General features: G+C 36.3%; 1 protein-coding gene across 1 annotated transcript in view; it reads left to right on the top strand.

Moving 5' to 3' along the window:
- LOC136030416 (uncharacterized protein CG3556-like) overlaps positions 1-16,095 on the top strand; it is a 173,594-nt gene that overhangs the window by 12,149 nt on the left and 145,350 nt on the right. The window contains exons 3-4 of the mRNA XM_065709381.1: positions 4,862-4,991; positions 9,449-9,568. Of these exons, the coding sequence (XP_065565453.1) occupies positions 4,862-4,991; positions 9,449-9,568 (250 nt within the window). The remainder of the gene's footprint in view (positions 1-4,861; positions 4,992-9,448; positions 9,569-16,095) is intronic.

The following is a 16,095-nucleotide window of genomic DNA, read 5'->3' as shown; positions in this document are numbered from 1 at the left end:
ATAAACTAAAAAAGTTAATTATCCAGATATAAAGAAAAACTTGCAATTATTTTTAAGGCACCAAATGAGTGGCACTTTTTAGTGGACTTGGGAAGGTACTCTATGCAGCATGAGAACCAATCAGAGGATTGAAATCTGATTTTACTGATGGATTGAATGAAATTCGAACGTCAGCAGGATTATGGAAATAGCTAGTAACAGCATGAGAACCAGTAAGAGGATTGAAATATGATTTTATTGATGGATTGAATGAATTGTAAACGTCGCCAGGATTATGGAAACAATGAGTAGCAGCATGAGAACCAGTCAGAGGATTGAGATCTGATTTTACTGACGGATTGAATGAAATTTGAACGTCAGCAGGATACTGGAAATAGTGAGTAGCAGCATGAAAATCCTTCACAATATCCCCTAAAAAAATATAAAGCTCCCAACAAACCTACTCCCTCACTACCACCTATCCACCCACTCCTCCTTACCACCCCTAACCAATCAGACCTCCCTACCACCTCCTATCTCCTCACAAAAAAATACCAATTCAGCCATGCTCTTTCATAAATAGGCAATATGGCTGAATTAAAGCTATCTCATGCTATCAAAGGGCATTCTTTTTCTTCCATAACAGAACTCCAATCAATAATACTAATCTCTTCTGAAAATTTCGAAGATTTTCTTTTTTCATTAGTCTAGTTATAACCTTCTTGTTTCACAGTTTTTTCACAGGGTGATTGACTGTAGCTATTAATGGAAGATGGAATATCCAGGGCATACTATCACGCCAGCAAAGCTCCTGTGAAGATCACTCGGCTAAACAAAGATATTGTTGATCAATGTTTAACTTTGTGAGGTTATTCTCGTTGGTACCCCCACGAGGGGGTACAGTCACTCGGAATCATAAATTCCAAGAATCACCATTAATTCCTGAAAAATCATGAAGATTAAAATTAAAGTCACCCATCACAATATGGCTACACTCGGATGGTATTTTAACAAGCAGCTCATTAAACCCTTCAAGGAAATCATCCAAGTGTGCACTTCGCGGCTTATACACCGTACTAATTAGATTTTTTTACCATCTACCTCAATCTCTATTAAAAAATTTCTTCATTCCAAATACTTAAATCATTCTTTACACTATATCCATTTCCCTCCTTTACCAAAAAAGCAATCCATCCACGGCTCATTGAAACTTGGTTCTTCACTTAGACCTTGTACCCTGAAAATGAAGAAAGCAAAATATGTGCTTAAAAACGATTCACAAACACCAACTATATCAAATTTTGACAAAAAATCATCTAGTAGCTGAATAAACAAAATCAAATTTGAACTAATAGATAACCTAGATACAGTCCATGAGCGACCGTATCTTTCTAATCACAGTCTCGCCTCTAGGCCTAGTCAAAATTTGCCCTTGATCAGACCAAACATTCTTCTGACCGAATTTGTCCTTAGCCACATTCAGGATGTCTCTTCGTTGCTTGGTCAGAGACTCCGCAGCAAAAATACCACTAGAGGCCAGTTTAGCTTTAGACTTGAACACTTTCTTGGCGATGTCTTTGCTCAAAAACTTCACAATAACTGGAGCGACCCTTGGAGCAGACCAAGTTGAGTTAGTAGCAGCATTATTCAGCCGAGTCTATAAACGTTCATAGTCCCATTTGTAGTAAATTCAGGCTAAGAAATCTTCTGATTTATAGTTGACTAGCAGAACGAGTGTCAACTCTAGCTAGCTGTCTAACACCGTGAAACACAACTGTGACTATCACGACTGTGACTGCCTAACACCGTGACTATCAAGTAATGATTTTTGTTCGTAACCGTCAAATTTCGTTTCAAGCCTGTTCAGTTGTTCATCTAAATACTCAATTTCGTTTTTCAGCCCCTTCAACGATTTCTCTGTTATTTGAAGCTTGTGGTTAAACTCAAGGACAGCCTTATAAATTTGACTCACGATAGTCTCAGTTGATTCCTTAAGTGAGTTTGAGCTAGCCAGCTTTTCCGTAACTTATTGAGTAATAATGTCTATTAAATCATTTTTGATTTTATTTAGTTCAGCTTGAGTTGCTATTGCATTGCGATTAAGCTGCTAGTTGCCAAGGGCGTTGATCCCTTAGGTTTGCCTTCATCACATTTTTTTCAATGCAAGGTATGTTTTAGACAGTCTCTTTAAAATATCAGGCGCAGAAGCAAGCACGTAAAAAAAAATTCTGTAGCAGGAGCAGTTAAATTATCAGCGCTAGGATCATAGACTTGGAGATTTGTATTAATAAGACGGAATTCATCGTGAGATTCATAGCAGAATAAACAGTTCGTGGGAACGAACTGTAGTAAGGAGCGACCCGGCTCAATAGTAACCAAAACTATAAAAAATGGGATTTTGATACCGATAGTTACATAAAAAAAATCGCATTTTAATGCTGATTTTAAATATATAACTTTCATCAAGATTAGTAATACCTATCAAAAGTTCCGAGCCTGAGAAAATTTGCCTCATTTTAGAAAATAGGGGAAACACCCCCTAAAGTCATACAATCTTAACGAAGATCACACCATCAGATTCAGCGTATCAGAGAACCTTGTTGTAGAAGTTTCAAGCTCCTATCTACAAAAATGTGGAATTTCGCATTTTTTGCCAGAAGACAAAATAACGGATGCGTTATTTTAAAAAACAATGAAAAAATAAATATGAGAAGTTTTTTTCTACTGAAAGTGAGGAGCAGCATTAAAACTTAAAATGAGCAGAAATTATTGCGCATATGAGGGGTTTACCTCCTCGTAATACCTCGCTCTTTACGCTAAAGTATCTTTAGTAATTTCAACTATTTATTCTACGGCCTTTGGGATTCAAGGGTCATTCTTAAGGAATTGGGACAGAATTCAAACTTTAGTGTAAAGAGCGAGGTATCGACGAGGGGTGAACTCCCTCATATACGCAATAAAAACATACGAATATAGAAGTTCGTACGTAAGTTAATTCGTAAGTTACGTATTTTTTTTTACTAATGAAAATATTCGTAAAAAAATTAAATTTCTAGTTGCCTTTTTAAGTAATCAAAAAATTGGAGGGCAACTAGGCTTCCTCCCTCTCTCCTTTTTTCTCAAAATCTTCCGATTAAAACTATGAGAAAGCCATTTAGCCAAAAAGAAAATTAATATGCAAATTTCGTTTTAATTATTTATGTGCGGAGAGCCAAGATCAAAACATGCATTAATTATAAATGTCCAGAAATTAAATAAAAAAAAAAAAGTTTTTTTAAATGAAAGTAAGGAGCTACATTAAAATTTAAAATGAACAGAAATTACTCTGTATATGAAAGGGGCTTTCCCTCCTCAACGCCCCGCTCTTTACGCTAAACTTTTTTACTGTTTAAGAAGTAGAGTTAAGAGAAAGAGTCAAACTTTAGCGTAAAGAGCGAGACGTTGAGGAGGAAGAGCCCCTTTCATATACGGAGTAATTTCTGTTCGTTTTAAGTTTTAATGTCACTCCTTCCTTTCAGTTAAAAAAACTAGTTTTTTTTATTTGATACAATATAGACTGGCTTGCCACGTGCATCTTTACTAGCTTTGACGATTCTTACTGGCCAGAGAGGATAATCCTTGAATTTCGCAAGAGCGACATCAAACTGGTTGAAAGACATGATTAAGACCAGAAATAAAATAAACCTTAAAAGACTTACCTTTAAGTGAGGACTGAGCCTCACGAGAGTATCCAGGTGGATTAAAACACGCCAATTTTGGATAATTTTATCTAATTATCTAAAGCAAATTGTTCACAGCACTATACAATATTGTACACAATTTCAATAGTTGCGAAATGAAATAAATATCCAAACATTAATCCTCTGTGAAAACTGGCCAAACAACATAAACTAGTTTTGATCCGTATAGGTCAAAGACTGAATCATGACTGACTCAGTCTACTCAGTCTTTACGTATAGTGTTTGTTATTGGGAAGTATGCATACATTTTTTTTGGGGGGGGGGGGAGAGGCAAATTTTTTGAAGATGAGATTTTCCATGGCGAGGGAAGTTTCCAGGGTGCGAATTTTTCAATGGAAATTTTACACTGGAGGAATTGCCTAAATTCCTATATGAAATTCTTCTTATGTCTTGCTTTCTCATTGCCGACTCAATTTTGAGTATGGAGATGTTAAGGGTTATTGTACGGCATAAATTTTCACCAGGATTGAATTGTCTAAAGAATAAATCCTTGGGGAGAAGGGATTTTTCCTTGGAAGAGTAGCCAGGTTTCCTGGCATTATTTAAAAAAACAATAAGAAATTAAATAAAAACACAAGTTTTTTTCAGATGAAAGTAAGGAGCAACTCTAAACTTAAAACGAATAAAAATTGTTACGTATATGCGGGACTTAGTCCTCCATGACCCCTCGCTCTTTCTAAAGTTTGAATTTTGTTTCAATTTCTGAAGAACGACACCTGAAACACTATGTTTGTTTAATTAGAACAATAAGAAGCTCTTTTGAAAGTACTAAAAAAACTTTAGCGTAAAGAGCGAGGTGGTGTGGAGGAGTAACCCCCTTCATATACGCAATAATTTCTGTTCGGGTTAGATTTTAAAATTGCTTCTTACTTACAGTTGAAAAAACTCGTTTTTTATATTTAATATTAAGTCAAGCGCCAATGTTTATCTGTTCAAAATAGTTACACCAATTTGTATTAATTTAGTTTATTGAATTAATAATTGTTTTGAATTAGTCAACTACTTAAATAATTATATTGATTAATTATATTCATTAGAAACGTTAACTACAAACATTAATTAGTTTTATTGCATCTTAACAACACGGATATGCAAAATATTACATTAATCGTTTTAAAATAATTTCCATTATATTATTTTAGATGCCGACTTTGCCATTGCCACTGGGATAAAATGGCTAGAAACTCAGCAGGATTTGAATTATGGCTGGGGTGAAGAAACTCCTCGGGTTGTAACAACCTTAGCTTTACTAGGAAGATTAAATCATACTCGGTAAGCTACTGACTCTGGGTGATCTTATTATTTTTTTTTTTTTACTTTGATTATTCAAATGTTAAAAATTTAAATTCTATAGGAGAAAGAAAAAAAACTTTAAAAAAATTATTGTTGCCTCGATTGTTACTCACGGAAAGTTGTTTGAACAATGTCAACCTTTTATCTAGACGTTAATGTAAGACCAAACCAATTTCGATCACAACAACCAAATTTCCAACTACAAAGTGGTGCAAGTTACGTTTCAAGAATTATCACAACCAAAAACACCTAAAAACAATGTTTTACAGTCTCTATTTATACAAATATGCAAAAAAAAAAAAAATGTCCTTTGCGCCACAGTAAACTTTTTTTCAAACGCGGAAGTCGCGGGAGATTGCAGTTCATATAGGCCTATCACTGTTTTCGCATGCAATATTACATTAGTAAGATTTTTATGGCGCTTGGTATTTACCAATTGACATATAGCGATCGCAATTTCTGTCGGTCCCACTTTTTCTAGTTTAGGCACTTCCAGATAAGCTAGGACGATGATAGTTGGTAGGCGTATCAGGGACCAGGCGAGATTAAATTAGAAATAGTCTCTTCTCCGATTCGATCATCCGGGGGGGGGGGAGTGAACAAGATAGTTGAGAAGAATTTTATTGGCCGATAAAACAGATGATCGTTCTTTTTAAGTATATCTTATGGTAAAGAGTATGATTCTCGCTTAGGGTTCGTGAGGTCTCAGGTTCGACCAATTTTTACATGAAGAAGATCCGAAACTAGATACGTGATCAATAAAACGATCGCTGAAAGTTTGTAGGCATATCAGGGACTCGACCGGATTAAATTAGAAATAGTCACTTCCCTGATTCGACCATCTGGGGGGGGGGAGAGTGGAAGGACGGTTAAGTCAGGCAAATTAGAAAAAATGAGGTCTTTTTAACTTACGAAGGGTTATCAGATCTTAATGAAATTTGATATTTAGAAGGACCTCGTGTCTCAGATCTCTTATTTAAATCCCAACCGGATCCATTGACATTGGGGGGAGTTGGAGGGGGAACTAGAAAACGCTTAGAGTGGAGAGATCGTAATGAAAGTTGGCGGGAAGAAACTCTTGGCTCTTCTGACCTCGTTACAAGTGCCATATGAACTCTTGGCTCTTGTTTGAATATGTTGTGATCCCAAATACCGTTGAACGGACTGCGGATAGCGGAAACCTTTAACCAATTCGGGTTTCAACTTCGTATTGGGTGCCAACATGCACATAAGGTTTTAGCTTCACTTTTTTATGATACCCAGTGTAAAGATTATTAATTAAAAATTTTTGCCGCGGATTTGTCAAAGGCTTTCGACAGTATTTGCCATACACAAGAACGGCACCCTTTGTTAGAGTATGTAGTGAACCCTTGTGTCATACATGTACTTAAAATTTTGGCTTAGTAATTCGTTTCTGCGTTTGAAATCGTGTACAGGGTTCTACAGTAACATAATAGTTCAATTTGGAGTAGGATAGTGTGGAGTGCTCTCACCTGATCTATTTGATGTTTGTATTCGTGATGTGCGATCAGGCCTTCGTATTTCCGTAGTTTATCTAATGTGTCTTATATTGCGTACGCGGACGACCTGTTTTAAGTCGGACCAAGTTTATTCTGTCATTATCCTTACACATATTTCTAGGATGTTTCGGTATTTAGTCGATATCTAGTTCTTAATCCCAAATCCTCAGTACATAATTTGTCCCGTTGGTCCTCAGTAATTCACAATGTTGCGAGTATAAGATGGTTAGGCATAAGAATTTGTATAGCTGTACCTTTTTTTGCGATTCCAAGTTCTGAGAGAATTTAAAGAAAAGCAGAAAGTTGGATGTACGAAAAGTTTACCAAACTGTGGAAAATAATCACGCCCAGCTTTAGCTAAAATGTAGTCCACGTATTGTGACCGTTCTGTCTCATTTTTAAATGGTAGGTATTCGTTACTGAAGAAGAGAGATTTACACCACATCTGTATTACTTATTTTAGAAATTGCAGCTGCTTGCAGTGCAATTGCAGCGCCAAATCAAAAAGACATCCCTTTGAGTCCCTAAGCCCAGACTATAATATTATCCGTGTGTTTTTATTTGAGATAAAGGTTTAAGTTGTCTATGTGTCTCTGTGATTATTTTTTGTGAAATTTATTCCACTTGCTTTGTTCAAAGTGGGGTATAAGTAAGTTTTTAACAATAAATAATTGTTGGTAGGGTGGGCGATTTGATGTTTTGAATATATATCTTATATAATATTGTGAGTAGTATGGATGCTTTATTGTTCTTTATCATCAACAGTCAAAACTACTTAAATGCAAAAAAAACATTATATTCCAGCGACAAGTGGAGCGATTGACTTGAATATTTCAGAAATGAGTTTTTTGGTCCTGGGGCTTCTAATATGTTTAATAGGGGGAGGCTAGGAAGAAAGCAATTAAAGATTTTGTACTTTTTGTGTTCAATCGAGCTGAAATTTAGGAAATCAGAGAGTAAATTTTTTGGGGGGAGGGTGGACTAATTGACCGATCATCGCGGTTTTGGCGTTGACCAATGAACGCCTAAAGCCGCATATATTATCAGGATTTGTCCAACGTTCACACGCCAACCCAACTTCTGGGTGCCTTTGGCAGTGCAGAGGAGTCTAAGGTCTATGGTCTTTGGCTCCCAGAGGATTTAATATTGTTTGTCTGTGGGGAGGGGAGAGGGGGTTGAAATGGTAAAGTGCAAAGATATTCTAGTCTTTTTTAAGATTATTAAATATTCCATTATCTAAATGCCACATGCAATTTTCTCCCTGGCTAAACAACTGACTCAATTAGAAGAAGTTGACAAGAAATTAGTCACTTACCAGTACATGTGTCGCAAAGCTCCTACCCCTCGCCCTCTCAATATTGTATGAAAGGGATGATCTAGAAACTTAGCCACAAGTTCAATTGAAAAGGAATGGAGGCTCTAGTGTTCTAGGCCCAAGGATAAGAGAGTATCGTGACATAAAAAAAATTAGAAGTTTCATCCCATTGGACGGCGTTACCTAATCTTAGGCCAAAAGTTATTTTAGTGATATTTCATCAAACATGCAAATAAGAAGTACCGATTGGTGGTCATAGGCTCTTTACGAGCTTTCAAAAACTTGAATTTTCAAAAACTAATTTCTATAATAGATACATAACAAATCCAATTTCATACTGACTCTATTTATGTCAACTTATTAAGTTTGAAAAGATCGGTCAGAAGTTATCAGTAATTGTATGGAGCGACATTAACGAATATAACGATCAAGCGTAATTACCATAAATAATGGTGACAGTGGCACAGCTCAAGCCCCCCACCAAAAAACCTGATCTCAGCACTGCAAAGGACATTTCCCTTTTTGATGGGTCAAGGTGCCTTTTTTATGTGAATACAGCTCAACTTTCGGCTGTTCTCTCCAAAAAACTTAGTATCTGGGTTTTTTTAATTCTTAGTGAAAACCCCAGAACAGTGATTCTTATAATTTTTAGAGTGAAAGAAACAGATGGATATACAGATTTTAGTCAACATATCTTCCGAAAGTCCGTTTTCTTACCGCTTTCGCCATTCATGCTTCTGCTGGATTAACATACAAGGCTCTATATCTCTAGTATGTCTTTAGTACATCTTCCTTTAAATCTTCTTGACCAACTTCTGTCACGTCATTAATCCATTTTTTTTTCAATTGGTCCTTTACTGACACTTTAGTTCAGTACCAACTGCACACAGCTTAATACCAATATACATTTATGAAAACTCCTATTTTGCCCATGAGAAGCTTTTGGTACATAGCTCTGAACTTGGCACCTCCTCCAAGCCTGCGCTCCGACGTGTAGATCGTACTACAACACCATAGGCGGGAATGCAATTTCGTTTGTTGCATACACAGCTTAGATACCAATATTGGTATCTAAACTGTGCTACCAGTTTCCTGTCTCCAGCCGCTAGTATCGCTACGGCTCACTGTGTCCCAAAAATAACTCGAGTTTTCATAAGTGTATTGGTATCTAAGCTGTGCAACTGCATTACATCCTCCCTGATTGTCGGCTAGTTATGGACAGCGTTGCCAATGCGGTGTAATTTTAGTATTTTTGATACAGATAAGAGGCCATGGTACAATTGGGTACAATTTTATTTTGGCACAATACAAATTTTCAGTTACACATGGGTTTTACTTTTATTTTTCTCACTAAGGACGCCTGTTCAAGTTTTGGTTTATCGAACATTTTCTTCTTGTTATGGAAAATGTTTGCGTTGCTGTTCAGATTATACAAATTAATCTCTCAAGCTACAATTTCAGTTGAAAAACTGGTAGGCCTACAGTTTATTTCAAAGTGTTGGCAACGCTGATTATGGACAATATCTCATATAAAGCTCGTGCAAATCATATATTTTGTATCACAAATTTTTGTTGTGATAACATATTTTTACATAAAATAGAGAAAATGGCAAAACCGTTGGTCGTCTGGATAGTGATATTGGGCCCCAAGATTGCTCAAACAGCCTACAACAGCTTGTCGCTAAGCAGCTTGAAGTTGAACTGATGCTTGAATTATGGAGGTTAGTACACAATTTAGGTAGCTGTTATATCAATGATGTATTACCCTAGGCTAATGAATCGTCGTTACAGTATTATAGAATTGGTATATATTAATATAGCACAGTATCACAGAGAAATAGAATTTACTTTTGGGAACATATTGCAAATTGAAAAAGATTCACTCTTCTTATTGGTTAAAATTTCCGTAAAAAAAACAATGAGGCTTAGCGTTGATTTAAATGGTTCAAAATTTGCCACAGCAGCAGTGAGTAAATACTACAACGTGTAAAATTATTTGGCGTCCCTTTCTGACATATGTCCAATATTCCCTTTCTGAATCATTATTTTTATACTTTTGAATATTCCAAATATTTGTGAATATTTTACACGTTGTAGTAATTTTACACGTTGTAGTATTTACTCACTGCAAACAAATGCTACTTGGTTTAGACTTTTAAATCTAAGCTCAGCCCCCTGCGTAATTTTACTTTTGGTGGAAAAAATTTGAGCAATGCGGTCTTCTAAGTTCTAACTCAATTATCACATGGTTCCGTGTAAAATAACTTTCGTAGACCGCCCGGATCCTAATAGATCTTTATTAAGATATCTCAATAGTTTCGTTTAAGTTGAAATCTAGTGAAATTATATTTTATCCGTTATTATGGCATTTGGAATTTACCAAGTGACATATAGCGATCACAAATTCTGTCGGTCTCTCTGTCGGTCCCGGTTTTGCTAGTTTTGGCACTTCCAGATAAGCTAAGACGATGAAATTTGGCATGTGTATCAAGGACCAGACCAGATTAATTTAGAAATAGTCGTTTCCCCAATTTGACCGTATGGGAGAGAGTGAGGGGGGGAGTTTAATTCGGAAAAATTAGAAAAAATGAGGTTTTTTAAGTTATGAACGGGTGATCTGATCTTAATGAAATTTGATATTTAGAAGGATATCGTGTCTCAGAGGTCTTATTTTAAATTCCGACCGGATCAAGTGTCATTGGGGGGTTTGGGGGGGGGGTTGATTCGGAAAAGTTAGAAAAATAAGGTATTTATAACTTACGAACGGGTGACCAGATCTTAATGAAATTTGTTGTTTAGAAGAATCTTGTGCTCTGGAGCTCTTATTTTAGATCCCGATCAGATCCGGTGACATTGGGGGGGGGGGGTTGTAGGGAGAAATCGAAAGTATTGGAAACTTGAAAATTAAGGTATCTTTATCTTATTAATGGGTGATCGGATCTTAATGAAACTTGGTCTATAGAAAGATCTTATATTTCATAATTCGGTGTTAATTCGGAAAAATTAGAAAATTGAGGGGTTTTTAACTTAAAAATGGGTGACCGGATGTTAATGAAATTTGATATTTAGAAGGAATAGATGTCTTAGAGCTTTTATTTAAATTCCAACCAGATCTGGTGGCATTGGGGGGGGGGAAGTTGGAAGGGAAACCGAAAATCTTGGAAAACACTTAGAGTGGAGAGATCGGGATGAAACTTAGTGGGTAGAATAAGCAAATATCGTAGATACGTGATTGACGGTAACCGGACTGAATCTGCTCTCTTTGGGGTAGTTAGGGGGGTTCCGGTGCTTTGGCGAGTTTGGTGTTTCTAAACGTGCTAGGACGATGAAAATTGGTAGGCGTGTCAGGGACATGCACAAATTGACTTGATATAGTCTTTTTCCCCGATTCGACCATCTGGGGAGCTGAAGAGAGAGGAAAAATTAGAAAATAGAGGTATTTTTAACTTATGAGTGAGTGGTCTCATCTTAATGAATTTTGATATTTGGAAGGGCCCCGTGTCTCAGAGCTCTTTTTTTTAAATCCCGACCGTCACTAAGCCTCTGATTTTCCTTTTAAATCAATCTATTGATTCTTAGAATTTCACTAGAGTTCATGCCATATGATCTCTTGGCTATTGGCTCTTCCGACCTCGTCACAAGTGCCATATGAGCTCTTAGCTCTTGTTTTCATATTGCAAGGGATCTCTCATGGACAGGTTTAGGAGACTTTAAGAAGATAGAGAGACTATTCTGTGGCTCAGGCTTGGTTAAATGTGTGCTGTGGCTCGGGTAATAATTTCTGTTCGTTTCGAGTTTTAATGTTGCTCCTTTACTTTAAGTTGGAAAAAACTTGTTTTTTTTCTTATTTAATTTCTGATCGCTTGTTAAATAATGCTAGGAAAACTGATTACACCTCCATGGTAAAATCCCTTGCCTCCACGGATTTATGCTCTAGACAATTCAACCCTGGTGAAAATTTACCCTGGACAATTATCCTTAACATCTCCACGGGTAAAATTGAGCCGGCAAAGAGAAAACTAGACATAAGAAGAATTTTGTCTAGGAATTCTGGCAAATTCTCCCAGCGTGAAATTTACCCTGATAAATTTACCCCCTGGAAACTTCTCTTCCCAAAGAAAATTATCCCAGTGGAAACTCCTACCAGCAGAAAATTTACCCCACCCCTACCCACAAAGTGTAGGCATACTTTCCAATGACAAAGACTGTACGTAAAAAAATTTGCTCCAGGGCAAATTTTGTACCTTAGACCTTTTCCAGGGACTGTGGGAGTTATGCTATTTCCAAAGGCATAGTTATTTGGCCTTTCAACTATGCTGAACAAAATGGCTATCTCAAAATTTTAATCGGACAATTTTAAGAAAAAGGGGCCAAGTTGACCTCCAATTTTTTGGTCACTTAAAAAAGGCACTAGAACTTTTAATTTCCGTTTGAATGAGTCCCCTCCTGATATTCTAGGACCACTGGGATGATAAAATTACCCCTGGAAAAAAGAAAAATAATCAAGCATCCGTGATCATTCTTCGTGCAAAAAATACACATTTCCACATTTTTGCAGATAGGAGCTTGAAACCTCTACAGTAGAGTTCTTTCATGCACTGAATCTGATGGCGTGATTTTATTTAAGATTCTACGACTTTTAGGGGGTGTTTTCCCCTTTTTTTTAAAAAATCATGATACTTTTTTCAGGATCTTAACCTTTGATGGGTAAGACTAACTTAATGAAATTTTACATGTTTGAAATCAGCATAAAAATCCGATTCTTTCAATATATCTATTAGCTTGAAAATTTCGTTTGTTAGAATTTCGGTTGCTATTTAGCAGGGTCGCTCCTTACTTACAGTTTGTTACCACGAAATGTTTGATACCCAAAGAATGCATGGAGGAATAAGCGATAGAAACTCTAAAAAAAATTTATTTCAGTCCAGAGTGTAGCCCATATGAGCCCAATGGGAACCAAGAGGCTAGAAATGCCACCGACTGTGGTGCTGCACCTCCAACCGTTCAAAAAAGATTTCAAAGAAAAAGTTCAACAAAACTTTGGAATTTGCCATGTAAATATAAAATTATAAGAATTATCTATAAGAGTATGGCTAACGTTACAATGGCTAAGATATAAAGATATGCAAAGAAATATGCTACTTTAATAAGAAATTGCTTCCATTGTAGATACTATCTACGCTACATTTTAAATAAAAAGTGACGCTCGATACTCTAAAATGTTGCACCAGGTAAAAACAATACTGAAGACAGTAATGTCGGTAGGCAACTTGATAACTCGATATTCGATACGTGATATCAGATGAATCACACACCTTGAGAAATTAAGGAGCTTAGATTCCATTCAAACAATTGTTTTTAATATACGATACATAATTGCGATGTTTATCAATGAAAAAATTAGATTCAGCGCTTTGGGTTAATTTTTGAGAAAATTGGATTAAATTGCCTGAATGTGAGAGTAATTAAAGCTAATTACATGGATTTAGTGCATAAGCATCTCTTAAGAGATGGTCCAACTCAAAACTAATAAGAATCCTTTTTGGAAAAAAGCGGTTGCCGCACGGAAAAAGGCTGCTCTGGTCGTTTGTTCCTCGTCAATCCAAAGTGTCCCAAATTTTTCAAAACGCGTCCATATTGAGCCTCACTGTATCCATGTGTCCTAGAAACAGAAAATGCCTTTGAAAAGCAAATTATATCTCACTTGGTAAGCTTGATTAATTACTGGACTATCCGGAATACGGAGCATTCGATTCTGCATATGTAATTAAACAAAGTAAAAAAAAAAGTTTTTCAACTGAAAGTAAGGAAACACATTAAAACTTAAACGAACAGAAATTGTTCCGTATACGAGAGGGAACTGCCCCCTCCTCAATATCTCGCCCATTACCTAAAGTTTTTTAACACTGTAAAAGTTTTAATGCTGCTCCCTACTTTCAGTTGAACAAATCTGTTTTTTGTTTAACTTCTAATCGTTTTTCAAATGATACCAAGATTTCCTCCCCCTCTCCAAGGAAAGTTCCTTCACGAAAAACTTCCTCCAAAGTTCCCCCTGCGTAAAATCTCTCCGGACAATTCCATCCTAGCTAAAAATTTCTTTTGCACTATTCCGCCTGGAAAAATCTCTTTAGTCTATTTCATTAGAAAAAAAAAGACTTGTTGTCTATTTAATTTCCGATCATTCTTTAATATTGCCAGAACCCCCCCCCCCTGCTGGAAATTTTACAGGAAATGCCCACTCAAAAAAAAATTCTCCGTCAGAAAATTCCTCCACGGAGAATTTCTCCCACGGAAAATTTCTCACCCAAGGAAAAAATCTCCCAGGTAATTTCAACCCTGCTGAAAATTTCCCCCTGAAATCTCGCAGGTAAAATGTAGTCGACGAAGAGAAAGTAAGACAAATAAAAATAATTTCGTAAAATAGTTCTAGCGAATTCCCTCATACAAAGTTTCTCCTAGAAATTCACCCTTGAAACTTCCCTCCCCTAGGAAAACTCTCCCTGTGGATAATAACCCTTCCTGCAGAAAATACCCCCTGAAATATGTCTGTATACATCCCAATAACAAATACTACGAGTGTTTGCAAACAATGGCTAAATTGCATAACTTACAGCCCTTTCCCCAGGGGGTGTGGGGATGTCCTTATCCCTAAATGCATATTCGCTGAACCCTCAAACTATGCTTAACAGAATGGCTGGCTCAAAATTTTGATTGGATGAGTATGGGAAAGAAAACGTAGTAAATTGGAAATTTGGGGAAAAATAAACTTAAGGAATTTTATATGTTTGTAATCAGCATAAAAAGTCAATCCTTTTGGTGTGTTAATGAAAAAAAAAAGTTTTTTTCTATTGAAGAACGAGTATAAATTGTTCTGTATATTAGGGGGCTGCCCCTTCCTCAATATCCCTCTTTTTAAGCTGAAGTTTTTTAAGAACTTTCAATAAAGATTATGATTCTAAGTACATGGTCCTTGTGTTTCACGATAATAAAGAATAAAGAACGTTCATTATTCATATTAAATAAAAAAAACAAGTTTTTTTAACTGAAAGTAAGGAGCGACATTAAAACTTAAAACGCACAGAAATTACTTCGTATATGAAAGAGGCTGCTTCCTCATCAACGCCCCGCTCTTTACGCTAAAGTTTGACTCTTTCTCTCGATTCTTCTTTTTAAAACAGTAAAAAACTTTAGCGTAAAGAGCGGGGCGTTGATGAGGAAGCAGCCTCTTTCATATACGAAGTAATTTCTGTGGGTTTTAAGTTTTAATGTCGCTCCTTACTTTCAGTTAAAAAAACTTGTTTTTTTATTTAATTTCTGAATGTTTTTGAATCAATGCATGTTTTGATTTTGGCTCTCCGCAGAGGAATAATCAAAACGAAATTTGCATATTTTTTTTTGGCTTAATGGCTTTCTCATAATTTTGATCGAATGATTTTGAGAAAAAAAGAGCGGGGGACGAAACCTAGTTGCCCCCCGATTTTTTGGTTAATTAAAAAGGCAACTAGAACTTTTAATTTTTTACGAATCTTTTTATTGGTAAAAGATTTACGTAACTTATAAATTAGCCTACGTAAAGAACTTTTGTATTCTCATGTTTTTATTACATATATGAGGGGATTCGCCCCATCGTCAGTACCTCGCTCTTTACACTAAAGCTTAAATTTTATCCCAATTCATTAAGAATGACCCCCTGAATCACAAAAGCCATAGAATAAGTAGTTGAAATTACTGAAAATACTTTAGCGTAAAGAGCGAGGTATTAGAAGGAGGTGAGCCCCTCATATGGGTAATAATTTCTGTTTGTTTTAAGTTTTATTGCTGTTCCTTACTTCCAGCTGAAAAAGCTTTTTCACTTTTATTTTTTAATTGTTTTTTTTTAAATAATGCTAGTAGCCTATATCCTGCTCTCCCTTCATGGAAATTTTCTTCTCCCATTACAAATTCTCTAAGGAAAGTTCCCCCAGCATATCCCCGTCTTCTCAACCCCTCCCCCAAACCAAAGAAATCCTCCTGAAAACGCCTGTATACTTCCCAATAACCATTACTATATGTAAGCACAGGTCAAAGTTTGTAACTTGTTGCCCCTCCCACGGGCACTGTGGGGGAGTAAGTCGTCCCCAAAGACATAGTTATAAGGTTTTTCGACTACGCTGAATAAAATGGCTATCTCAGAATTTTGATCCGTTGACTTTGGGAAAATAATTAGCGTGGGAGGAGGCCTAGGTGCCCTCCAATTTTTTTGGTCACT

The sequence above is a fragment of the Artemia franciscana genome, chromosome 8 (assembly GCF_032884065.1).
Source record: "Artemia franciscana chromosome 8, ASM3288406v1, whole genome shotgun sequence".
Classification (NCBI taxonomy): Eukaryota; Metazoa; Arthropoda; class Branchiopoda; order Anostraca; family Artemiidae; genus Artemia; species Artemia franciscana.
Note: the sequence above shows the minus strand (reverse complement) of the source record. Positions and strands in the feature narration are given on the sequence as shown.